The 27,064-nt window shown below is 42.8% G+C and overlaps 1 protein-coding gene across 2 annotated transcripts; it reads left to right on the plus strand.

Moving 5' to 3' along the window:
- On the plus strand, positions 1–26,679 carry WDR91 (WD repeat domain 91). 2 transcript variants are annotated; one of them, XM_078376080.1, is made up of 15 exons: positions 1–186; positions 7,383–7,562; positions 7,741–7,947; positions 9,323–9,406; positions 9,976–10,115; positions 11,150–11,315; positions 11,953–12,111; positions 15,227–15,426; positions 16,030–16,180; positions 16,329–16,423; positions 19,150–19,318; positions 22,316–22,424; positions 24,353–24,465; positions 24,863–25,060; positions 26,066–26,679. In XM_078376080.1, exons 1-15 carry the CDS (start codon positions 64–66, stop codon positions 26,228–26,230), a joined length of 2,259 nt encoding a protein of 752 aa, XP_078232206.1. In that variant the 5' UTR covers positions 1–63; the 3' UTR covers positions 26,231–26,679. The 2 variants fall into 2 exon arrangements, with proteins under 2 accessions (XP_078232206.1, XP_078232205.1); XM_078376079.1 differs by having other exon boundaries at positions 3–186; positions 11,150–11,327.
- The last annotated feature ends 385 nt before the right edge of the window (positions 26,680–27,064 follow it).

Raw genomic sequence — 27,064 nt, forward strand, 5'->3', positions numbered from 1 at the left:
AGGCCGGGCGGTGCTGGGAGCGTCCGCGCGTCCCTCCCCCGTTCCCCGTGACCCGGCGGCGCGATGGCGGCCGCGGCGGAGCGCACCGACGAGCTGGTGCGCGAGTATCTGCTCTTCCGCGGCTTCACCAACACGTTGAAGCAGCTGGACGCGGAGATCAAGGCGGACAAAGAGAAGGGCTTCCGGGTGAGGGCGCGATGCTCGGACGGTCTGCGGAGGCTGGGCGGGGGGGGGGAGATGGAGAAAGAGGAGGCGCGGGAGTTGGCGCCCCACTTCCGTGGCTGCCGCTTTCCTCGCTGCCCACGGACACACACACCCCCGCCACCCCTCAGGCGCATTGTTTTGGGGAGCGCCGCGCCCGCACGTGCCGGTGTGGCGGAGGTGGGGCTCCTGGGCCAGAAGCAGGAGGCCTGCTTTTCAGCCCCGGGGAGGGAGGTCGGTGGCTTTTGGGCTTCCCTTCTGGCCCTTTGGCGGTGGCGCGATTGGGGAGGTTGAGGCCGGGCTCTGCGAAGCCGCCAATCCCACACACAGACTCCCCAGGACCAGGGTTCAGCCACTCTGGAACAGGGGAAGACCGGCAAGGAGTGGAAAAAAGCGCCTGAGCGTGTGCAGAGGGCTTCCCTTTCCCAGCTGAAGGGACGCGCCTAGTCGTTAGGGTTATCCGGAGGGGCCGTCTGGTGGTTATCTTGGCACTTTCTCTGTGTGTCTTGCTGGTGGTTCATGGTTTCGTATAAAACTAAAATGCAGCTTGTTAACAAAACGAAACTCCAAATAAAAACGGTTCAAAAGGCTGGCCCGTATATATATCACCCAATTAAAACATAATTCAGAAGCAACTAAATGTAAACAATTCAATAACAAATACCTATATAGTACTTGTACTCTTGGTTTTCTTACAGATGATTCTCTGGTCCCCTTTAAAAATTAGCTTTATAAGCTTATCCGCTCCATCTTGTATTCCTCTTGGTGTTGCACTGGGAAAGAAATCTAAGGGTTTCTGCGTGGAGTAGTACTATAAATTTAGATTTGTTGTATAGACGCTTACTACAAAAGAAACAAGTGCAGTCTTGGGCTGTAGTAAACTCAAATTCATTGTTCATTCATATCATTTCATTGTTCATTCAGAATAAGAAAGTAAGACTTGCTAGACTGGAGTAGGCAACCTGGTATCCTACAAATATGCTGAACTACAATGTCCATCATGGGACCACTTGCTACACTGATGGCAATTGTAGTCCAAACTGCAGGAATGACAAAAAGTCTTGCATCTTGTTTCTCAGAGTAGCCAGCAAATGCTGCCAAAAACTTGGAAGTTGTTAGCTGTCCTTGGGCACCAGGTACCCAGAGAGATGTCCAGTTTCTAAAACTGAAGGTAGCACGTAATCAGTTATCATAGCTAGTAGCCACTAATAACAATATTCTCCATACATTTATCTACATCCCATCACTGTGGAAATGAATTTGACCAAATCTTTGTGGCTGGGTTGAAATCCTGTGAATTATTTCGGTAGGGTTGTGCTTTAATAAAACTAATATAAACCTGAATTTGATATCCTGTAGTTCTTTGGAAAAGTATTGCTCAAAGATGTAAGCAAACAAGAAAGAGGTATGTAGCATTTTTTTATATTTTATTCAGTATTCGTTTTCAGGGACTATTGCCCACTTCACTCATCAAGTTAGGAGGCTACTGTCCATGAAAGCATATACTAAATAAAACTTGTTAGTCTCTGAGGGCCACATGACACACTTCCGATATATGGTGTTCCTATGAATGAGAGACCCCCCAAAAGGTTCTGTCATCAATAATTCTGCTCAGCTCTTGCAAACTCAAGGCTGTGGCTTCCTTTATTGCGTCAATCCATCTCAATATTTTGTCTTCTCATGGCACAGTGATTAAAATGCAGTACTGCAGCTGAAACTCTGCAGGTGGTGGTGGTTGTTTAGACGTTAAGTCGTGTCCGACTCTTTGTGACCCCATGGACCAGGTGAACCCTCCTATCTTCCACTGCCTCCCGGAGTGTTGTAAAATTCATGTTGGTAGCTTCAATGACACTGTCCAACCATCTCATCCTCTGTCATCCCCTTCTCCTCTTGCCTTCACACTTTCCCAACAACAGGGTCTTTTCCAGAGAGTCTTCTCTTCTCATGAGATGGCCAAAGTATTGGAATCTCGGCTTCAGGATCTGTCCTTCCAGTGAGCACTCAGGCTTGATTTCTTAAAAATGGATAAGTTTGTTCTCTTTGCAGTCTAGGGGACTCTCAAGAGCCTCCTCCAGCACCACAATTCAAAAACATCAATTCTTTGGCGGTCAGCCTTCTTTATGGCCAGTTCTCACTTCCATACTTCACTACTGGAAAAACCATAGCGTTGACTATGCAGACCTTTGTCGGCAAGGTGATATCTCTGCTTTTTAAGATGCTGTCTAGGTTTGTCATCGCTTTCCTCGCAAGAAGCAGGTGTCTTTTAATTTCGGGGCTGCTGACACCATCTGCAGTGATCATGGAGCCTAAGAAAGTAAAATCTGTCACTGCCTCCATATCTTGCCCTTCTGTTTGCCATGAGGTGATGGGACCAGTGGCCATGATCTTAGTTTTTTTTTTGATGTTGAGCTTCAGACCATTTTTGCACTCTCCTCTTTCACCCTCATTAAGAGGTTCTTTAATTCCTCCTCACTTTGTGCCATCAGAGTGGTATCATCTGCATATCTGAGGTTGTTGATATTTCTTCCGGCAGTCTTAATTCCGGCTTGGGATTCCTCCAGTCCGGCCTTTCGCATGATGTATTCTGCATATAAGTTAAATAAGCAGGGGACAATATAAAGCCTTGTCATACTCCTTTCCCAATTTTGAACCAATCAGTTGTTCCATGACCAGTTCTAACTGTTGCTTCCTGTCCCACATTTAGGTTTCTCAGGAGATAGATAAGGTGTTCAGGCACTCCCATTTCTTTAAGAACTTGCCATAGTTTGTTGTGGTCCACACAGTCAAAGGCTTTTGCATAGTCAATGAAGCAGAAGTAGATGTTTTTCTGGAACTCTCTGGCTTTCTCTGGGTCCACATACTGTTGAAGCCTGCCTTGGAGGATTTTGAGCATAACCTTGCTGGCGTGTGAAATGAGTGCAATTGTACGGTAGTTGGAGCATTCTTTGGCACTGCCCTTCTTTGAGATTGGGATGTAGACTGATCTTTTCCAATCCTCTGGCCAGTGCTGAGTTTTCTAAACTTGGTGGCATATTGAATGTAGCACCTTAACAGCATCGTCTTTTAAGATTTTAAATAGTTTGACTGGAATGCCATCACCTCCACTGGCCTTGTTGTTAGCCATACTTTCTTTCTAAGGCCCACTTGACTTCGCTCTCCAGGATGTCTGGCTCAAGGTCAGCAACCACACACTGCAGGTTACTCAGGTTCAATCCCAGGTAGCCAGCTCAAGGTCCATCAGATTTCCATCCTTCTGAGCTCAGTAATTTGAGTGCCCAGCTTGCTGCTGATGTCTGTGTGTGTGTGTGTGTGCGTGTGTGCGTATGCGTGTGTGCATGCAGTGTGTAAACGCAATAAATTGTAAGCCCAGAGAGTCCTTTAAGCATATGGGGTGATATATAAGCAGCACACTTTGCTTTTTAGCTTTTCTCTTCTGCCTCAACTTTCTCCAGTATTACTGATCTTTCCAGTGAGTCTTATCTTCTTATACTGTGGTCAAAGTATGGTAGCCTCATTATAATAATATTTGTTTCTAGGGAGAGTTCAGTCTTGATTTGCTGAGGCACACCAATTTCATTTAGAATAATCCATTGCTTTTTATGATAAACGCATTAAAATACTTTGCCATAGACTATAAAAGCACAAACTGACTTTCTCCTGAAATTCTCTGGTATGCTGCAATTGCTGTTGTTTAGTCGTTTAGTTGATTTATTTTCTCATGAGATGGCCAGAGTATTGGAGCCTCAGTTTCAGGATCTGTCCTTCCAGTGACCACTCAGGGTTGATTTTTTGCTGTAATAGCCAATATATGTTTTCAGTATGGTCTCTGTTGTCTCTTCCTTTTCAGAATCTGTCTAGAACATCACGCATTTTGCTCCTTATATAGTGAATTTTTTTGTTTCAAAACCTTGAGGTCACTTTGCTTGTATGGGAAATTAATGCAATGGTTCTATAATTGTTGCACTCTTTGATGTCTCCTCTCATGGAAATTGCCATGTATGTTGAATATTTCTAGTTTGTGGGCTATAGTTTTCTTTTGCATATTTGTTGGAATATTCTAGATCCGATATACGTAGATTGTAATTTTTCTTCTGGCATAATATCTATTTGTGCTTTACTTCTTTCAAGTGACTGGAGAGTGGCTTTCACTTTGTTATCTAAAACTTCACATTTTAAATCGTAGGACTCTACTTCAAAGGAATCTGTCATACTTGCATGTATTCTGCATAGTTCTTCAACATATAGGTTCCTTCTGTTTATTCTGTCCTGGTCAACTTTGAAAAATGAAAGCTGCATGAAAATTTATTTTAGGAACAGTAAGATGTATGTTTATCTCTGAGATAAGACTAATCCAGAACTGATAGAAATGGTGCCATACATATCTGCGCTCACATAATTGCACTATCTATCTATCTATCTATCTATCTATCTATCTATCTATCTATCTATCTATCTATCTATCTATCTATCTATCTATCTATCTATCTATCTATCTATCTATCTATCTATCTATCTATCTATCTATCTATCTATCTATCTATCTATCTATCCATCCATCCATCCATCCATCCATCCATCCATCCATCCATCCATCCATCCATCCATCCATCCATCCATCCATCCATCCATCCATCCATCCATCCCTCCCTCCCTCCCTCCCTCCCTCCCCATTTAGACTATGTCTACTCTGGGCGGCTTACAATAAAATAGCATAAAAACCATAATTAAAAGGAACAATTTAAACAGCAATATTTGCTGTTTAAATTGTTCCATTCTCATGCCTTTTTGTCAAAGATGCAGCTCCTTAATATGTTCTCATCCCCTACACATGTAATGTGTAAGGTGGCTCTCAGTATGTCTATGTCTTATACAGTACTGGGATGGTGCTTTCATGCCCCTCTTGAAAATCACAAACACAAATGTTGTTTGCTTATAGAAACTGTATTCATTGCCATAGGTGCCTGAGGACGGTAGAAGATGTTAGGTGTGTGTATAAACAGAATGGAAATCCGTATACAAAAATGAAAAAATGGGATGCGATAAGCATACTTGTACCTCTTCACAGCAGAGTATACATATGGTTACCAGAGGCCCTGATAAACATATGGCTTTCTTGTGTTTTCCAGATAGGGCTGTTTTGGTTCCAAAGGCTCTGTCTGAAACAGCCCAAAATGGATGGACTGGAGCAAGTCCCATGGACTTCTTTGATTTCTGCTGTAATTCTTTACAATGGATATAGTTGCCCTGCCTTTTAGATTTCTAAATGTAAATGATGTAACTTTTTCAGCCCTGTTGGGCAGAGCTCCGCCTCTCTCTCACACATGACGTCTTCCCTGCATGTATGCGCAGCTCCCCCCTCCTACGCAGAGCATTCTGACTCAATGGGAATCAAAAGGTCTGTGGGGAGGAGGAAACCTGCGCCAAGGGAGGCAGAGTCTCACACACACACACACATGCAGTTGCACGTCTTAGATGGAACCTTGGATGTAAAAATTGGATCTGAATGCAGGTTACTTTCATTGGCTACACAGTCGCTGAAATTATGTTTTCATATACAGTATGGTTAAAATTATGCACAAACATATGGCCCTTGTCATATTGGCTGCATAAGTCAGTGGTTTAGGGATCTGTTCGAGGAGCCAGAGGCTGGGAGTTTGATTTCCCACTGTGTCTCCAGGGAGAAGAGCCAACCTGTGTGGCCTTGGGCAAGCGGCACAGTCCCACAATACTCCCAGAACAAGAGAATGGTAAAACACTTTTGAGTATCCTCTACTGGGAAGACCCTGAAAAGGGTCGGCATAAGTTCGAATTGACTTGACAACACACTATTATTATTTTTATTATTACGACCCTTGTAAGTTTTGCTACGTTTTATTGCCGAGTCCTACTTCATGCTGTTTGTGGAGGTTGGCTTCCTTATATTCTTCAGGTCATACAGTAGACCCTCAACTTACAGATGGCTCGACTTACAGACTTTTCGAGTTACAGACTTCTCTGGCCGCAAAATTTAGGTTCAACTTGCAGCCAGAGAATCGACCTACAGACCAGAAAAAAACAAAAATGGAACAAAAATGGAGGGGAAAAAAACGGCCTGTTACGGGATTAATCGATTTTCAATGCATTGTAGGTCAATGGAGACTCGACCTACAGACTTTTCGACCTGCAGCCACCATTCCAATACGGATTACTTCCATAAGTAGAGGGTCCACTGTAACATATCCCATTGGCTAAGTCCTTTGAGTCCATTCTGATATTACAATGGCTGTCACATTTGCATAGCCTCCCGTTAAGTTGATGATGTGGTGCTGTCCTCTCATTGTCTGGCTTTCTGTGGTTTTCCTCACTCTGCTTCTTTCCATCTTCACCTTGTTAGCCCTGATTCAGACAACTCTCTTGCAAAAAGTCAGGCTTCTAATTCAGGGTTAAAATCACTGAATTGTGGAACCTTTGAACTGGGAAGACTGGCCATTAAACTGGAATCTTGCTGCTGGATAGACTGGTAAATTAGATAGCCTCTCACAGAGCCTGTAGAGAAAGAATACCTCCTTTTGGAAATGGGAAGGAAATGTTCCATTGAGAACAACCTTTTATTTTTAGTTGTTTCACAGAAAAAGACATGACTGTAAGTGATAAAATGGGTGAGTGATAAAATGTTTGGTCTGGAAGTGACAAATGGGAAATATCAATCAAAACTATGTTTTGGGAAGGAATATCTGCATGGAAAATCTTGGTCAACAGTGCAAGGACTTCTTCCTCTTCCCTTGGTTTCTGTTTACAGTACCGTAAAATAGAGCTGGCCCTACCAATAGACAGGAGTGAGATGGTTGCCCCAAGCGCTGGAGCATGGCAGTCAAGTGTCAGAAGAGAGAATTGTGCTCCATGCAGCCTGTTCTTGACTCTCTTGAATTAGCCTGCTGCCTTCAGAACGGGTGGAAGATGCCAGCTGCCAGCGCTGAAGAACAACGGAACTGCCAGTCTGTTGGGCTTTTCTGCATGGAATGGGAAGGGGGACCATCTTGTTCTGGCAGCAAAATGTCTTGGACCAGCTTTGGAACAAAATCTATTCTGCATTTCTATAGGTAGTTGTAGTTTTGGCAACTTTTGGTGACAGATCAGCTCAAACTTTTCCCCTCTTTCCTCTGTCTCTCCCTTCCCTTGTTTGTTTCTGTGTTTGTCTTCAGGTGGATAAAATAGTGGACCAGCTTTTGCAGTTTGTGCACAGCTATGATCTGGCTGCCCTTCGGGATTACTGGAGTTACCTTGACAGGCGTCTTTTCAGTCGGTTGGAGGATGTGTACCGACCAACAGTAAACAAGCTGAAAATCAGTTTATACCGCTACTACCTCGTTCACACTATACAGGTTTGTTAAAAGAACAGAATCTGGTCTGATCAAGCACCGTTTACCTCTTTTTTCCTCTTCTGATGCCATTGAGTTCAGGACACATTAAGCAATGAAAGCTGTTTTTGGAGATGCTGCTGTGGGGGTGGCGGCAGCAGAAACTAAAATCTGAGTCTCTGTTTGCTTTCTTGTATTTTAGACCAACAGGAACGATAAGACGCAGGAATTCTTTCTCAAGCAAGGCTCTGAACTTCAGAACCAGGCTGAGTGGAAGGACTGGTTTGCCCTGCCTTTCGTCTTGAATCCAGATACAAATCCTACCTTTTCCTCGTATTTTTCCCGCCAGTGGGCAGACACTTTCATTGTTTCCCTGCACAACTTCCTCAGTGTCTTATTTCAATGCATGCATATCCTTTTTAGATGTGAGATGGCAATTTCCAATCTTTAGCAGCAGCACCTTGTGCATGCTCTAGTTCTCTCTTGTTAGGAGATAGGAGTCTGTGATTTTGTTTGTTTGTGTTAGTGAGAATAGCTTGCTATTCTGACTTGCTTACATTTTCTGTAAGTCACGGGTTCATATCATGTAGCTTTTTAGCAGATGATCATGTTGTACAGGCTATATTGTCTAGACTCTAGAGGGTAATCCACACATGCTGATCTGCTCTAACTAAATTATATACAGTGGTGCCTCACACAACGAGTGCCTCACACAACGATAAATTCACACAATGATGACTTTTCCTGAAAAATTTGCCGCCTCACACAACGATGTTTCCTATGGGGAATTTTCGCACAACGATGTCCCTTTTCGCTCCTGTAAAAGTGCCTTAAACTGTTTGAAAAGTGTTTTAAATGCTTGCTATCGTTAGCCCACCTCCTGAAACGTATGCAAACTTAATTTGGTGTTGTTCTGAGGCGTCCTTAATTTTTGGTGATTTTTTGTTTTTTCTCTCATTGAACTCTATTAAACTGTCTGTCCAATGCATTTCAATGAGAGAAAAAACAAAAAATCACCAAAAATTAACGAAGATTCAGAACAACACCAAATTAAGTTTTCATACGTTTCAGGAGGTGGGCTAATGATTGCAAGCATTTAAAACACTTTTCAAACAGTTTAAGGCACTTTTACAGGAGCGAAAAGGGACTTCGCAAACCCATTCAAATGCATTGAGTCGGCTTCAATGCATTTCAATTGGGGAACTGCGTTCTCCTCAACGATGTTTCCTATGGGGATTTTCGCTTAAGGACGACAATCCATTCCAATTGGAACGGATTAACTGGTTTTCAATGCATTCCTATGGGAAATGGTGTTTCACAGAACGATGTTTCACAGAACGGGTTTTTTTTAACATCATTGTGCAAGGCACCACTGTATCTCCAGCTCAAGATTTGACTGATTTTAATACAAATCAAGAGTTGGGAGGGTTTTTTTTGTTTATGTTTGATTGTTTGCTTTCTCTTGCCCTTTCTTTTGCATCCCTTCTCCCTTACATTTTCGGCTCAGAGTCTTCCTGCCTCCAAAGAAAAGTTTTATTTTGTGCTTTCTTCCAGCAGCACGTAGTTGCTTTGTTAATTTTGCAGAATTTATAGGGTTTTTCTTTTTCTTGTATGCAGATTAGCACAGGAGCTTCACTGTGTTTCAGTATTCTATAATGTTTGTGAACATTCTGTGACTTCACACGGAACCTGACCAATTTTTGGATGGCCTTGCAGGCAGCTAGTTTTTTTTTAAAAAGGACTTTAGTTAGAGATTTAATTTTTTTCATCCTTAACTTTTCTTACCTGTGCCGGTAATCTTGAACTTTGAGACAGAGTGCCAGAGAAGTAGTCTTTTGCAAGAAGAAAATGAAATTCTGCGCCAAAAGGTAAGGGGCCAATTCTTTTAGCTTCTGTCTAAATAAACTGTCTAAATAATCACTGCTTGAGAATTAGTTTTTGGATTACAATTCCCAGAGTCATGTTAGCTGTGGGATTCTGGCAGTTGTAGTCCAAAAAAGTACCTTCCAGGCTCTGGTTTTGGTATTTAAATTGACTCACTGGCTATGTTCATAAGTCGCATCAAGCCAGGAATTCTGGCTAAATAAACTATGTGTGCATGAGAAGGATGATGGATTTCATGAAGTCCAAATCTGGAGCTGTATTTGAGCATGCCTAAACAAGCTGGCACCTTAAATTGGCATTGGACTAATTTCTGTTGTTGTCATTGACCTACTAATCCTGATTTGCATAGGCTCTCCAATTATGATTTTAGGCTTACTTATTACATAAAGCTGTCACAGGGTGTGGATAAGTTACTGTTTTGGTCTAAATCTCCCAGAATTCCCCAGTGGCTATGCTGCTGGCAGATTTTGGTCCAAAAAAGTAACTTTCCCAGGCTTTGCATTTTGTTCTGCTCTGTTCTTATACTCTTCCTCCCCTCTGCCATTTTTTTAAGCTGTTTGCTTTGCAAGCAGAGCATTCCCGACTGAAGAAAGAGGAACAACAGCAACAACACCCAGAGGACGAGGAATTGATACCTCTTCACAAGCTTCCTTCCTATGTGGCCAACATGGACCATCTGGGAGACTCTGAGCTGTGAGTCAGTATAAGGGAGCCTGCGTCGGTTAACTGCATGGTTGGATGACGGAAATGGACCTTAACAGTTGGTTGCATGTTGGCAAACTTGGACAGGCAGCCTTGGAGATCTGTATGTTTAAATAAGAAAAATGTGCAAAAAAAATTATTGAGCATCCGCATTCCACCACCTCTCCCATTCTGGGTTCTTGCAAAACTGCTTGATACAATCTTTTTATATTAAAAAAAATCATATATGAAATAGCTTTCTCTAGGACCTTTTGATCCATGTTTTTCCAGTTGTTACATTGTCATGGCCTGATTGTAAGAATAGTTTGCTTAGAAAACTCATCCGTGCCAATTTACTGCTTTTGAGCATCAGACGACGTGCTCAAACCCAGAAGTTCTGATTGTTAGTGAATTTATTTGCCTGTTTCGGACAAGTCATCTAGGTTTTTCTTCCTAACGTTTCGCCAGTCTCTGTGGCCGGCATCTTCAGAGAACTGGAGTTAGAACTCTGTCTGTGCTCTGGTGTAGTGTCTCACTCCAGAACATGGCCAAACAGCCCAAAAAACCTAACAACAAATTACATCATCCTTGTAGCAGAGATTTTTTTGGTAATTGAGATCCTCCTCCCATCCTGCAGGTCCCATGGCTTCTGCACGATTAAAGGAATTACATGGGAGCTGTAGGAGCCATGGGACAGAAGTAGGAAAAGTTCTGGAAACTGTGTGCTAACAGGATTTCAGTCATTATAGGCTATATGCCAATTGCTGATTTGCGTTTGTGTAAGTCATGGTGGCAAATTGCTGCTCATCAGTGTGGCACTGGTTATGTTCCTGGATGTGTGTGAGGGTGTGCACCCAGGAACACAACCAACACCTGTTTAATGAGTGGCAGTTTGACTCTGTGTCTTACTTAGACTTGCACAAGCATGACACAGTATTTGGAGTTTGGCTATAGTAATTGAACGCCTGTGATGTCTTTGAGTTGGGGGTCTCTGGTGTGGACTCTCGAGGTAACTGCCTTTCATTTTGCTTCTCTCTTACCCTCAGTGACATAACATGTAACCAAAGAAGCACTGCGCACTCTCTCCAGGCCCGAGGGGGATTCTTGTCTTCTTTTCTGTCTCAGAATAAAAAGGGTGCCTCTAGAGTGACACCGACAGCAGGAATCATCTCTGCACCAACAGGCGTGACACAGCTGGGCAAGAAAGAGCAGGTGGGACACCAGGTAAGGAAGAAGGGTATACATTTATGTCATAACTATTCTGATGACGGTAAAAAAAATGGTAGTCCTCCTTCCATCATTTAACCTCTTAATTTGGAACTAGGTTCAGTATCTGCTTAGGCTTTACATATAGGGTGGGATTTGTTCGGTTTTGAATTATTTGCATAACGCTAGATTGATTTTGTAATCTGGTATTACTTGCCACCTCTTTTCATATTAGATCAACTCCTGGTCATTTCTTGAATGCCTCATCTTGACTGATCCATTAGTAGAATGATAGCTCGCCTATATTAAAGCCAAAAGCCTCTGAAACACGCGTGTTTTGATGCACTTTTGGAATAGCCATCCAGGGAAGCACCAAAAAGGTTCTTGCAGGGCCTCAGATTGTCCAGGATTCTTCACAGTTTATAAACAGAAGATGGCAAGGAACATGTTACTTCTTTTCCACAGTTCTTATGTTGTTTCCATGGTGGGGAGTAGAATGAGGGGTTTAAGGGAGAAAGAGAGAAATGATGATGTACCTGACTGGCCACCACTCCAGTTCTTGTTCCTGCATTTGTGCTGTACCAGAGCTGCTAGTTCAGGCATGGAGCCCCAAAATTTGACTGATCTTTCCTTTCCTTTCCAGAGTACCAAAGGGAAGGAAGGGGCAATTGGCTGCAAGGAATCAAAAAGTCACTTTAGCGGCCTAGCAGTGGCAGAATCCAGCTCAGCTCAGCAGCGTCAGCGACGCCTGCAGGATCACGGGAAAGAGAGAAAAGAGCTTTTATCCAAAACAGCCTCTCAGGTAACGAGGATGGTGCCTTGAATTGATTCAACTATGAGATAATAATGTTTTCCTCCGTGTATTTTTATGTGTGGTAAAACAGGTGCAGATGTTGTAGTATTACCCAGGTTGAGCATTCTGAAAGAGGAGACACACGTGTAGATAAGGATTTAATGGAATGCCCTGCTGATTTTTAATGAGTCATTCATTTGCAGTGAGCAAGGCTTACAGGGTTAGCAGCCCTCATTCTGCCTGCTGACGCTTTCTGCTGAGGCTTGAGCCGGGAACAAGGGTATCCTCCCTTTCCCCCAGAGTGGTCTGAACCACCATGGTTTGTCCAGACTTTGTTTTTCCCCTTTCTTTCTGCACTTCAGGTGTTTGCTTCCACTTGCTGCTTTGTGGTTCTGCTGTGCACGGAGTGGCCAGCTGCGGTATGTGAAATTGACAGAGCATTTCCCATCAAGAGAAGAAGTGTTCTGCTAAAGAGCACTTCACCTTTTAAAAAATTATTAGCCTTTCAAGTTCAACATCATCTATCCAGAATTGAAAACAGATTTTTCTTTCATGTGCAGGGCTTGAAAAAATTTTTAGAATGTCTCACCAGTCAGTCAAAAACTTCACCAGTCAGCATGACCGGACTATAGCCTTGCAATTTATGTTAACAAATTTAAACTTGACACTTGTTCACTTTTATGTCTATGTAACAATGCTTACAAACCCAAAATAAATTGTATTATGTACACAGTATTTGCCTATATCTTCTTAGTAGAAAATGCATTGCTGTTGAAGTACCATTTATCGATGGCTTTAGTAGGGTTAAAATGTGGTAGTGGAGGTCCATTTTGATTCACTGTCATGAGGTCATCTAAGCTTTCAGTCTCTAAACACGATCTGAATTTATTTTTGATCAGATTCATCTGGCTGAAACCCCTTTCACAGCTAACTGTAGAAACTGGTAGAACAGAGGCAATTTTAAGGAGCTTCAGAAGAACAGGAAACCTACCCCCATCATGGTTCATTTCCTGCCTTGGACTGCAATTCCCAGAAGCCTTCACCACCAGCTGTGCTGATTCCCAATCTAGGGCCCCCCCAGGTGTTCTTGGACTGCAGTTCCCAGAAGCCTTCACCAGCAGTTGACCAGCACAAGAACCAGTCCAAGGACACCTGGGTGACCCAAGATAGGGAATCACTGATTTATACCCTCAGACTTCAGTTGCTTTATTACCTGTGTGCCTGTGGGGTCATGAATCTTGTATTTTGAATGCCTTTCTTTTGAATGTCTCCAGCAAAATTAAAACTGAAAGCAAAGTGCCTGGCCTCTTAAGGAGCCACGGTTCCCTCCCACCCCAGGATGTGTCCTCCTTTGGTTGAAATTGGGAGCAGGGAATCTCCATATTCTCCAGAATGGGACTACTCTACATTCTCTTGCAAAGCTATATCTCTATGTGCCGCTTGGACCCTCGTGAGAAGAGGGCAGTTTTCCTTTTGGAATGGAAGGGGGGAGGGGAGGACTGCAGGATTAGAGAGAGAGAGAGGCGGAGGAGAAGGAGGCAGGCAAGGAGGGAACTGTGACTTGTCGAGCAGCATTTTTCACTTGTCACAGACGAGTGGATGAGTGCATTTTTCAAGCCCTGTTTATGTGCTTGGAAGGCGTAGAGAGTTACGGGGAAGGATCCATGGGTCAGAAATATTTTTCCGCTAGGAAGAAATAGGTGTCTTGGTTACCTGTCCATCATATAATGAAATGCAGGTAATTGCCTTTTCTCTCTTGTCAGCCAAAGGCAGTATCTTATTATTCCAAAGCATCTCGACTTAGATCTCTAATAGCATTGCTTTTGTCTTAGGCAGAAAGCAGTCTGATCTTGCTGTATATCATCGCTGGCAGACTGTGGCTGGGACAGAGTGAGGCACCTCGCTCCATCACATTGGGGTTCATTGCCCTCCTGCTCACAGTACAGGCCATCCCTGCATATAAATATCTTGCAGCTGTGAACGCGCTTCAGTAGCATAAGAACTAGAAACCAAACTTCCTTCAAACTCAACATATTTGAGAAACTAACCTTAGAAATTGGAGAATAACTTTAACTAGCCTTTCCTTTTCTTTGGGTCTTCAGTATTTTTAAGATTGAGCTATCTGAAACTGTTCAATATGCTCTACATGTGTGGTGTAAAGTTATGTAAAACTTATGATGCCTGTTCTTCTTATTCTTAGTGTCTTTCCTGTCTTTTTTGCATGTTGAATTCACCTTTTTCACCTTGTTACCTTGCTGAGCTATCCATCCATCCTTCAGATGGGATCCCAGAATTACCTTGCTTGGGCTAAACTAGCTCTTCACTATGTTTTTGTTTCTAAATATGGAGAGTGTGCACATATGTGTCATGTACAGTGCATAAAAGGAGACGTATGGGTTCAGTGGCTGCTGTTTATTTTGCAAAAATGAACACTTCTTTTGGAGCATGTTGGTCTGCTCTCACCACCCTGAACCTCTAAGTGTCATTAGCAGGTTTGGGTGCCTCACCATTGACCCCCCCAGCATGGATTACTGCGGTGAATGAAGCAGTATCTGTCCCCCTGCAGTTCTTTGTTGAACTCACTCTCTGTGTCCTTTAATATTGAAAAGTAATTGAAAGAGCAGTTCTTCCACCTGTTACCTGCTTCAGCGACTGTTCTATAAGAACATAAGAAGAGCCCTGCTGGATCAGGCCACGAAGACCCCATCTAGTCCAGCTTCCTGTCCCTCACAGTGGCCCCACTAGAGGCCTCTTGGAGCACACGAGACAACTAGATACCTGTCTCCTGCATCTGACATTTGGAGGTACCTTCCTTTTAAGCCTATACATCCCCATCATGGCTTGTAACCTGCCATGGACTTTTCCTCCAGAAATCTGTCCAATCCCCTTTTAGGCCAGATGCCATCACCACATCCTGTGACAAGGAGTTCCACAGACTAACAACACACTGGGTAAAGAAATATTTTGATAGCTAAAATTTGGCCTGGTAGCGTTTTACCTGCTGAATTGGTGCTGAGGGGGCCTTGGATGCCTCAAACTCTTTAAGATGGTGAGATGAACGTGAGTAGCTTAACCAATTCTCCTGGCTTGCTGTACTATATGCAGGGTCCTTCTCTTGGTTTAGGGACAGAACGTTGAGAGGAAGACGGAGTCCAGCACCATTGAACCAGACCCCTCCCCTGAGTTGCACGCTGAGCAGGCAGAAGTCCTAACAAAAGCTTTTGGCTCCAGCACAGATGCTGGGGGCATCAGACAGGAGCAGCCGTTCATTGTCCTGAGTCAGGAAGAATATGGGGAACATCACTCATCCATCATGCATTGCCGGTAAGGGGTGCTTCCCTTGGGGAAGATCTGAAGGACGATTAGAGAACCCTTGTGACTTGTAGGATGCAGTACTAAACTTGAGCTTGTAAACCTGAACTTTGTTATAGAACCCACACATCCCAAGATGAATGGATGCTGTAGAGTGGTTACGCTGGAAGGATTGCAGAGGCTTATAGATATTAAAACTACTACTGAAATGTGAATTGAAATATCCTACTTAGATGTAACCAATCAAGTAGTATTATCTATTTCCTCCCCCCACCTACCCCTGCTTTTCTCCTTAAAAGGACCCAAGGCAGCTAAAGTACTACCACTGTATCTGCAGAATCAGTCCCTGCAGTTTCAGTTATCCACTCCCTAAAAATATTGAATTAAAAAAAACCCAGAAATGTGTTTCCAAGTTGTATTATCAGAACTGGCCACTAGAGGGAACCAGAGACTATGTTGTATATAGGACTTGCTTCATCCATGGTTTTTGGCATCTGCAGGGGTGGGTGAGTTTGGAACCGATCCCGCCATAGATATCACGCCCGTACTGCATTTCCCTGTTTAGAATAAGGCACTTGTTGGAAGGACAATCATATAATTCCTTTCTCTACTCAGGGTTGATTGCTCTGGTCGAAGGGTGGCCAGTTTGGATGTGGATGGGGTCATCAAGGTGTGGTCTTTCAATCCCATCATGCAGACGAAAGCCTCTTCCATTTCCAAGTCTCCCTTGCTCTCCCTGGAATGGGCAACGAAACGAGACAGGCTGGTAAGCTGATGGGTTTAAAATGGTAAAAGTCTAGAACGGTTACCAAAGCATCTGTAATCACTTTAAGGGTTTGTTCTCCTCTTATTTCTGGTCATGACCAGAGTGTGCTGTCTTTCATGCTGTCTTTTGTCTTCGTTCTGGTTTCCAGTTGTTGCTCGGGAGTGGCGTTGGGACGGTTCGCCTGTATGACACGGAGGCCAAGAAGAATCTTTGTGAAATCACCATTGATGAAGATATGCCCAGGTAATTCTCCCGAACTGACCTCCTTCCTTTGGCCTGAAGTGACTCATTTATTTTCCTCTTCTCGCCTGCACTACTGGTTCTGGTGACAGTAGCTGACCTGTGCGTCAGAGGCTGCCCATACTGGCCAAAGGCTCACTTACGCTCATTATGTTAAGATCATTACTCTTGTGCAATTTGTAGCACCTCCTCCCGGGTAGAGCTGGAAAGTTGCTTTTAAAAGGTAATTAGTTGCTGTTATTATCCAAACTGTCAGAATAATCGTTACTGTCAAAGAGTTACAGGTTTAAGAAATGTGACTCTTCCTTTTTTGCTGCTTAAAAGTAACCACAGGAGTTACTTCTAGTTACATTTTAAAAACCTGAACAGAGTTTTTAAAATGTAAGTAGACAGAGCACAACCATGTGCTTCAACCATGTGATTTTTCTTCTTTACCCTTTAGCAGGCTATCCCCCAGTGGCTGTAAAAGTCAACTAAACAGCTGAAGTAAAAGGCATGCATTTTTTAAATATTAAGTTGTGATCATATATCATAACGTAACTTATTTATGTCATAGTTAATGCAAAAAGAAACTAGATAACTAGCATACAAATAAAAATAACTAGTTATATATATAAAAATTAATTACTTCCAAACTCTCCTCATGAGTTCATCTTCATCTTTACTTGTATGAGCTATATAATGGCTGAAATCCTGTTGCTTAGTGTAAAAAAATTCTGCATACAGTAGCTTCCAGTCTGTCCCAAACTGGCAAATGAAAAGTCCCTGTTGAAATTCCTGGCAGTGGCATATATGGCAGCACCTATGTGACCCCAGGAATTGTGGTGAAGACTCTCTAATTTGCCAGCTAGAGATGGACTGAAAGTTCCGCATTTTCTTATGCTAAGCAACAGAAAGCAGAAGTCCAGCAGGCACTTAACCTTGTTCATGCTGCATTAAAGGTAGTGAGTTTTGCTAAGAGAAAAAAAATCTGCATGATGGGGACAACATGTACACCAAGTTCCACATTTTGCTCACAACCTTTGACTACTCTGACAAGCCCCTGTTTTCCTCCCAAACCTGGAGCTGCAGAGGCAGCGTGCAGTCCTTAAGTTCCAGGTTGGGATGAAGTCCGGTGTGGCTGTGTCCCCTGCATTGCCATTGCTCTTAGAGTGCTTTGGTGACACAGGACTCAACTAACAAAGTCCCATAAACCTTGCCAACTTCAAGCAGAAAAGTGGAGGATGTAATGTCACGTGGAGACATTGCATGAGATCGAGGACAAGGGAGAGAACGGAATCCTGACCATCTGTTTGATTCCTGAGGCCACCCAGAAGTCTGAACCTCTGCATGCATGATTGTAACATTATGGTGGTAGATGTTTAATGTTTTGCGAGGAAGGGCCAAGCATGGCTAAATTGCTTCCCATGCCTACTAAATGGCGCAAGGAAACTTTGTATAAGGGCACATTTAGACTCTGTAAGTAAACCCATCAACTTACAACTTAGACTCCGTACTTAGTCCTGATTTACATGCAAACACCCTTTTGGAAGTACAGTGGTGCCTTGCAAGATGAGCGCTTCGTTTTACGACGAAATCACATAACGACGAAGTTTTTGCGATCGCAAAAGCAATTGCAAAACGATGTTTCCTATGGGTTTTTTTTCGCTTTGCGATGATCGGTTCCATGCTTCGCTAACCGAGTATCGCAAAACGATGATTTTCGCACAGCTGATCGGCGGTTTCAAAATGGCCACCGGGTAAAAAAATGGCCACCCGCTGTTTTCTGGGACGGATTCCTTGCTGTATGGGCAGCGAAAATGGCTGCACTATGGAGGATCTTCGCTGGACGGTGAGTTTCAAGCCCATAGGAACGCATTAATAGGGTTTAATGCATTTCTATGGGCTTTTAAAAATCGCTTTACAATGTTTTCGTTCTACAGCGATTTCGCTGGAACGAATTAACATCGTAATGCAAGGCACCACTGTATTTTGTTCTAGATTTCTCCCAGGTGGCTCGGAATTCTAGAAGGGTATATCATATCCTTGGGAAACGAGCAAACATATAGACATAAAAGGCTGACCATGCAGCGACTTTGGAACAAATCGAACCTATTTCCAGCTGTTACTTGAACCACCCAGTGTAGCTGGTAGGAGCCATTCCAGAGTGCTTTTCTTTTCCAGGAACAAGCAGCAGTGATGGCTTGGGAGTTTCATCCCCTGCTTGTTTCAGGAACGGGATTAAAAATGGATAACAATAAAGATAATAGTAGGAGTAATACTAACAAAATACAGATAACAATTGCATTTTCCTTTCTATGCTGACCCACAATTTTGGATGCTAGAGACATGTGTGCTATCAAAGCTCTTTTTTGCTCTAGGTTTGGGAGAATACGAATATTACCAGAAGCTTTAATCTGATTGTTCAGGAACACGAGAATCAATAGGTTTTGATTCATACTTTTGCTTATTGTTCTGCTGTGTTTGATCGCAGCTGTCATCAGCTGTTTTTGTTCGCCTGTACTCCCCACTTTAAAAAGGCAGGGGTCAGAAGTTGAATGAAACACAGGCGATCTGTGCCTTCCGAAGTTGTGAGAACCTTGTCTGGGATGTTCTGCGATGAGGGAAGGGAGGAGGTGTTGTCTAGAGCTCTGATCAAAGCCAAAAATGGCTGCTTTCCCACAGGTTCCCGTGGACTTTATTGCACAGAGAACCAGAGCTGATCTTGGTTGCCCATCTGTGTTTTTCAGGATCCTTTCACTTGCATGCAGTCCAAGTGGCGCTTCTTTTGTCTGTTCAGCTGCAGCTTCTGGCCTTCTCAACCAGCTAGATTATGCAGCTCCAGATTCCGGAGGGAAAGGCACAAATCAAGTCCCCGGGAAACTGCTTTTGTGGGACACTAAAACCATGAAGCAGCAGGTATGGCTTTCTGTCCTCTGCCTCTCTCGTCCAAATTCTAAGGAAGGTATCCTTCCAATTTGGAATTTTAGAAAAAGTCATTGACATCTTAAAATCTTACAATGAGGCAGTCTTTCTCTGTGTCCAGTTTGTTGCAAAATTCTTTCAGATACTCCGTTTGATGCTTCTCTCTAATTCTCCTAGTATTGAGTTCAATTAGTCCTTTTTAAAAGTAGGTTGAATGTTACACTTTAGTAACTTTGATATTGAGCTGCACCATGAAGAGCGTGTGAATGAATGTTTGCTTCTGCCACCTTAATATGCCACAGGGCTTCTGTGACTAGTTTTGTCCACCTTCTTGCACCCCTTCCCAGAGAAGATGAGTCTGGCCACAGGTACATTCCCTGGTTATTTTCTGATGAAATTAGTCCACTGTGGCTTATGTGGGTTTCCTGTGAAGAATGTGCGAAAACTGCCTTTAATGCAGCAGCCCGAATGCTTTCTGGTGTGACATAATACTAGTGTAGTATTGTATATACAGTGGTGCCTCACACAACGATGTTAAATGGTTCTAAAAAAAATCAACGTTGTGTGAAACATCGTTCTGTGAAACACCATTTCCCATAGGAATGCATTGAAAACCGGTTAATCCGTTCCAATTAGAACGGATTGCCGTCTTTAAGTGAAAAAACCCATAGGAAACATCGTTGAGTGAAACAATGTTTCCTCCATTGGAATGTATTGAAGCCGACTCAATACATTTCAATGGCTTTGCGAAGTCCTTTTTCGCTCCTGTAAAGGTGCCTTACAATGTTTGGAACATGTTTTAAATGCTTGCAATCGTTAGCCCACCTCCTGAACCCTACGCAAACTTAATTTGATGTTGTTCTGAGTCGTCTTTAATTTTTGGTGATTTTTTGAATTTTCTCTCATTGGAATGCATTGGACGGAAAGTTCAATGCATTCCAATGAGAGAAAATTCAAAAAATCACCAAAAATTAAAGACGACTCAGAACAACACCAAATTAAGTTTGCGTAGGGTTCAGGAGGTGGACTAACGATTGCAAGCATTTAAAACCTGTTCCAAACATTGTAAGGCACTTTTAAATGAGCGAAAACGGACATTGGAAAGGGCTCTTTGATCTCCGTTTTCCTGCTTTTGAAGCTCTTTCCAATGTCCGTTTTCGCTCATTTAAAAGTGCCTTACAATGTTTGGAACAGATTTTAAATGCTTGCAATCGTTAGCCCACCTCCTGAACCCTATGCAAACTTAATTTGGTGTTGTTCTGAGTCGTCTTTAATTTTTGGTGATTTTTTGTTTTCCCTATTTAAATGCATTGAACTGTCCATTCAGTTGATTTAAATGGGGAAAATAAAAAAATCACCAAAAATTAATGAAGACTCAGAACAAAACCAAATTAAGTTTGCACATGTTTCACAAGGTGCACTATGGAATCCAAGCATTTAAAACAGGTTTCAAACATTTTAAGACACTTTTAAATGAGCAAAAAGGGACATCGTTAAGTGAAATTCCCCCATAGAGAACATCGTTAAACGATGGGGGAAATTCCTCAAAAAAACCCATCACTGTTTGAATTCATCGTTGTATGAAGCAATCGTTGTGCGAGGCACCACTGTATGTAGTTATATGTAGTTACATATATTATATGTAACTACATATATATTATATGTAAATAGTATTATATGTGACATAATACTAGTGTAATGAAAAATTAATTTCTTAATTTTTCATTACACTTGTATTATGTCACATATAGTGGGTCTTGATTCCTTTCCAGGACAGTTTAAAGTGCCTGTTCTCCTCTATAAAACCCCAGATGACTTGAGACCAGAATAATTGTCACATGAATCTGCCCACAGATTGCAATAAATCTTACGGGGACCAGCTGTATGGCTCACTATTTAAAGAGGCTTGATTGGTGAGAATGGAAGATAGAGCCTCTGTGCTGATTCCACCATGAAGGAGTACCTTCTTAAGAGCAGCTAAATTGGTCCCAACTTTGATCTTTTTAAAGCAAGGGATAAAAACATTTTTTTTTCTGTTTGGCTTTCATTGTTTAATTATGATATCGCAGTTTTAACTTCTCTGTCCTATCGGTTTTCAGATCTCTACCTCTAAACTTTGAAAAAAAAATACTTAAACTTGTTTGTTGATTGTATTAGTTATGAATTACAAAGCACTTTGTTGAAAAACAATTTCGAAATGGTCTTAATTAGTTATGTACCGTCAAATCAGAACTGACTTATAGTGACCCTAATAGGGCTTTCAAGGTGAGTGAGATATTTAAGGTGAATTATTACCAGTTCCACTCCTCCAGCTAATTTCCATGGCTGAACAACGGTTTGAACCCATCTTTCCGAAAGGTTGTTAGGCACACTCTGAAAACCTTTTGATTCTTTTATTTCCATAGTTCATGGGTGATTCCTCCTCTCATGCCATCAGCTGGCTTTATCTCTCTTCCTGCTGAACCCACTTCCCTGCCTTCTGTCCCTCCTGATTCTCCTTCCTTTCCCACCAGGTTTGGATGTTGTTGCATTCCAAAGTGGAGAATGTGTTGGGTAAGGCAGCCACCAGCACTCCTGGGAATAGGTGCCCTCATAGAGGATTTAGCCACAGGATGGTGATTCTGTATGCTAAAGCAGATATGCCTGGATAAACCTACGTCTCTGTCCCTTGAGCCTACAGAAGGAGTTGTATTTTATCTTCTTTATGGTGGGGAATAGTTCTTGGCCTTCCTTGGCAAGGAGCAGCTGTACTGAGGAAGCCGTAAAGGGATAGATAAGCTGGGTTGGACAGGCAGTCCTGGCTTCTTTCCTGGTGCTGATGGCTCTGTGTGTGTGAGAGACAATGAGATGATTGTTTGGTACAGCATTTGGTTGATCAAACTGACACTCTGGGGCAATTGTTCCCTTGCTTGTTGGTCATGACTAGAAAGATTCCAAGGGAAAAAAAGACACAGAATGAAATTTGTTCACTCTTTTGTTCTATCATTTCAGCTCCAGTTTTCCCTTGAACCAGAGCCCATCGCTATAAACTGCACAGCCTTCAACCACAATGGGAATCTGCTGGTCACCGGAGCCGCGGACGGCGTCATCCGTCTCTTTGGTAAATTGCCCACTTGGGCTGTGGCTTTGCTTAGATCATGTCCTGGTTGAGTTTGTTCTGTTTAAACCCTTTAGGCCCCAAGGGTAGGTGGTGGAGTAGAAGCCCCTGGGAAAGCTATAGTTCCTCGTCCCCTGTTTGACTTAGGAGGCCACTTCATGGGGTTAGGTAATGTATAATAACGGAAGAGAGGGAACCCTTTTGCAACTCCATGTATAGCAGCCCATTCACTCTACGTCATCTTTCCCAATCGGGCAGCTTCTAGATGTATTGAATGACAGTTCCCATCACTGCCAGCCAGCTTGGGGTGTCTTTCCCAACTTCAGTCACCAAGCCTTTCCCAACTGGGTGATTGCAAGGTGTGCTGGATTGCAACTCCCAGAATTCCCCAGCCAGCAAGTGTTATCAGCCAATACATCTTGAAGCTACTAGGTTGGGGAACTATAGATCTCTGGGCATCCAGTTGCAGCATTTGCATACAGTAGTACCTTGGTTTACGACCGCCTCGGTTAATGTAATTTTCAGTTTATGAATGGAAAGCCATAGAAAATAATGCCTCGGTTTACGTTTTATTCCCGCAGTGTGAAGGAAGTTTCCCCAGGATGCATTGTGCCTGGAGGTTGTGCCTGGATGTGTCTGGCAATCCACATTTCAGTTTACGAATTTTTTGCATTACGTAACATTCCGGAGAACGCATTAAATTCGTAAACCAAGGTGCTACTGTACATGCAACATTGCAAGAGGGCTCTCACTTGCTGTGAATAGATGATTCACACGGGTTGGGAAGTGGGACTACGAAAGTTAAATAAATCATAAAAGGAAGTAGGTTTACATCTCTGAAAATAATTTAATTTAATTTGTATAGTTCTGTCTGTGTGCATGGCATGAGTAGTTCTTAACTGAAAGAGACTTACAGGCTCAAATAGGCATATGGAGATCATGTCCATTCATCACTCAGGCAGCTTCCTATGAAATGGTATATTAACTGTTTCTCTGCTTGCACATATCTAGATCATTGCCTTCTTAGGGTTTGGCTCAGATTACCAAACAGTTACTATGTAAAGGCTCATCTGCAGGCGTTGGATTTTATATTAGGTCAAGTACCATATTCACTATTCTGGGGGAATCAACTCTCATTTAAAAGCCGTGGATTTGGTTGTGAGAATTTGTTTCAAATCATGCATCACTTGCCTGGGGAGAGCTCAGTCAATTTGCATATAGGTTGAGTGATGGTATTATAGGAAGTAATTGTTATGGGCTGTCAAGTTGGAACCAACTTACAGCAAACCCTAACAGGGTTTTCAAGGTAAAGGAGATACTGTAAAGAAGTGGTTTTACTGGTTCCACTGTCTCAGTCATTTTTTATGGCCAAGCAGGGATTCGAGCTCTCTTCTCCAGAGTCCGTCACTCTATCCACTATACCACATCACACTGAGAACCACATTACAGGATAGCAGTCGAAAAATATGGAAAGATATCCATAGCTTAGCATGGTTCATTGTCTTTCTCTTAAGTGGAAGCAGAGGCACACTTAATTAGGGAGAAGATGCATCATTTGCCTTTGTAGGTCCGGAGGTATCATCGGATGGAGAATTTGGCTTTTTGTGCTGTCAACTGTTAAGTTTATTTCCTGAGTGTGGTCTCAGAAAATTCAGGGCTTTGGTGAGGAAAAGGTGGAGCCAATGAAATCTCTAGATAAAGAAAACTCTTGTTCCGTTTATAAGGAAGAACTGCTCTCTTGTTTCGTCCTTGAAGCCTTTTTAATGCTTGTTCTTTAGGCTTCCTTCTGCAAATTTGGTGTTTTTCAGACGGCCTTCAGGGAGGATAGTTGTGGTCCGGCATATCAGAAAGGTGCAAGGTTGTGGACGTCAGCTTTAGAGAAGGCTTTTAAAAAAATTCTCACCTCTCCCCTTTCTCCCCCTTCTTCTTAGATATGCAGCAACATGAATGTGCTATGAGTTGGATGGCCCATGATGGGGAAGTCTATTCTGTGGAATTCAGCTATGATGAGAATGCCGTTTACAGTATCGGAGAAGATGGGAAGGTCGGTGTTTGAGGAGGACAAAGAGCAGTCCCAGACCCTGGGATTCCACAGTCCTAACACCATTTAATTTGAATAGCATTTATATGCCCTATTTGGACAGGCAGATCTAAGCAGCCTACATCTAATGGGACATAACGTAAGGAAATGCGTAGCAACTTAAAAAAATTAATATATTAAAATTATAAAATGTCTGTTACAGTGGTGTGCGACCTCCTTTGGAGTTATAATTGTAAGATGAGGCTGCAAGTCCTTTTGGAAACAAGCTGAATTCCTGAAGGAAGAGGCTTAATAAGCTGTGTTTGTCCTGCCCCTCTCCACATTTTATCCACCTGTAGTAAGAGGCACTGTCCGTGAAGCATGAAAGACACTCGTGCGTTCTTCTCTTTTGCCATTTTAGTTCATTCAGTGGAATATCCACAAAAGTGGCTCCAAAGTATGTGAGTACACCCTCCCCAAGGACGCCACAGGTCCCTTCGTACTGTCTGGCTACAGCGGATACAAGCAAGTCCAGTTCCCACGCGGGCGGCTCTTTGCCTTTGACTCGGAGGGCAACTACATGCTGACCTGTTCTGCTAATGGGGGCGTCATCTACAAGGTACTCTGCCTACTCATCTTATCACTTACCTGGGAAGGCCTCTTACCAAAACCAAATAACTGGCTTTTCCCTGGTGCCCTAAAAGCACCCAAGATAGTGGTGTTGTGTCTCATGCTATATCGCATCATAGGGGTGGAAAACTAGATATGCTCCATTGGAGCGAAACAGCGACTCTGCTCCCGTAGCAAGTGCGCTTGTGCCCACCAGCAAAAGTGACTCTTTGTGTTTGACAGCAGGGTAGGACGGGGATTAGAGATACTGCAGTAATGGGGGGAGGCCTATAGGTATCCACACTATAACCCCCCACATAATCACAGGGTTTTTTAAAAAAATTCCTGGTGATGGGAGTGAGCATTCTTTAGATGATAGCTGGAGATTTATAGTTTACACATTATCTGAATCACCAAACAGAAATCATTTCTAACCTCCTGCATTTGCCCTCCAAGCTAGTTAGGTTAAGATCAAGTAATTAAAAAAATGGTATATATACTTACCTTCAGCAGTGCTTCCGGTATTAATCAATAGTTCAAAATCCTGCTTTGTCACTTCTTCAAAGGTGATCTGGGTAAAACCCTTTCTTTAGGATCAAGATCCTTCCATGTGTTAATGCAACTAGTAATCTGTTATTTTTGAGCTAATGAAAGATTGAAGGGGCAGTTACATTGACAGATAGTCGTTGGTTCAGGTGGTATGAATACTTATTCTGATGTAGAAAAGCAATAGGTGTGTGTGGAGGGATAGAAATAAGGTAAGGTTGTGCTAGTCAGCTTAGATTTCAAACTGATAGGTAGGGTTTCTGTTACAGAAACCTTCTGTTTATGTACTTCTCATACACATCACTCCAGTCAGCCACTGTAGAAAGAAAATGCTGGACTAGGTAGTTCTGTGGTGTCTCCTCCATTAGGGCTCTTCTTATGGTCTTGTCTACAGATTGGGCAAGAGTAGAAAGCTGGGCTTCCAGATATTTATACATTTTGACTTTTGTCTGTTTTCCCTCTCTTTCAGCTGAATAGCAGTGACAAAGTATTGGAAAGTTGTCTCTCCCTGGGAGGACACAGGGCCCCAGTGGTCACAGTGGACTGGTGCACAGCTATGGATTGTGGGACCTGCCTCACCGCCTCCATGGATGGGAAGATCAAACTAACCACTTTATTGGCACAGAAGTCTTAAATAAAGCTGTGCCACTGGGAAAGCACACATTTGAACTACTGGGGTGGGTGTGGGAGAGGACAATCAGTATTAACCATTTAGATGCAAGCTGCTTCGGACAGAAGGGAGTAACTCAACCGCTCATCTTAACGTTCCTCTCTCATCTAGATTGGAAACTTGTTTCACTTAATGCCAAACCACTGCCAGTTAGGAGAATCAATTACAGCCATTTTCCAAAATATGCTCATAGCAGGCATGCAGTGCTCATCAAACCCTTTCCCGTGAGGACCAGATCCTTCCCCACCGCCTCTCCCACAAGTCCCCAGTAGCATTTGGCCATAAAGTCCTAGAATTGTGCCAAGATGTGATGCAGTTTTGCAGTGACTCCAGCAGGGAAGACAAGCCTGTGGAAAACATAACAGTATTCTATGTCTGCTACTGCATTTCTTGTAATAAAATATTAGACTGCATTTGTTACGTATGTGCGTGATGTGTCCATACTTTAATGAAACTTCTGTGCAGTAGTTCAGCAAGACAATTGTAATTCAATTGTATATTGCTTCACCTCATTGTATTGTGAGACTTCTGAAGAAGGTATGAAGAACACATGGCCATCCAGCTGCTTCTGAACAACTCCCATCATCTTTCACTATTAACTGTGCTGGCTAGAACAGTTTTGCATTGGGGGGGGGGTCACAGGTTCCTTGATATTACTCTAAATCCTTGCATCTACTTGGGAGACATTGTGCTGTGTTAGATTCCTGATAAAGTCAGTGGATTGCAGGTAACACTGAAAAATGCTGAGTCATCCTGGAAGAGTGGCCTCGAGGGTTGCATTTTTTTTTTTAAAAACTT

The sequence above is a fragment of the Pogona vitticeps genome, chromosome 5 (assembly GCF_051106095.1).
Source record: "Pogona vitticeps strain Pit_001003342236 chromosome 5, PviZW2.1, whole genome shotgun sequence".
Lineage (NCBI taxonomy): Eukaryota > Metazoa > Chordata > Lepidosauria > Squamata > Agamidae > Pogona > Pogona vitticeps.

Bases quoted from the DNA above. Each gene is read 5' to 3' on its own strand.
- WDR91 (XM_078376079.1), top strand. From the start codon at position 64: ATGGCGGCCGCGGCGGAGCGCACCGACGAGCTGGTGCGCGAGTATCTG. The intron at 10,116-11,149 runs GTGAGTCAGTAT...TCTTACCCTCAG, and splicing joins CATCTGGGAGACTCTGAGCT to TGACATAACATGTAACCAAA. The intron at 12,112-15,226 runs GTAACGAGGATG...CTCTTGGTTTAG, and splicing joins TATCCAAAACAGCCTCTCAG to GGACAGAACGTTGAGAGGAA.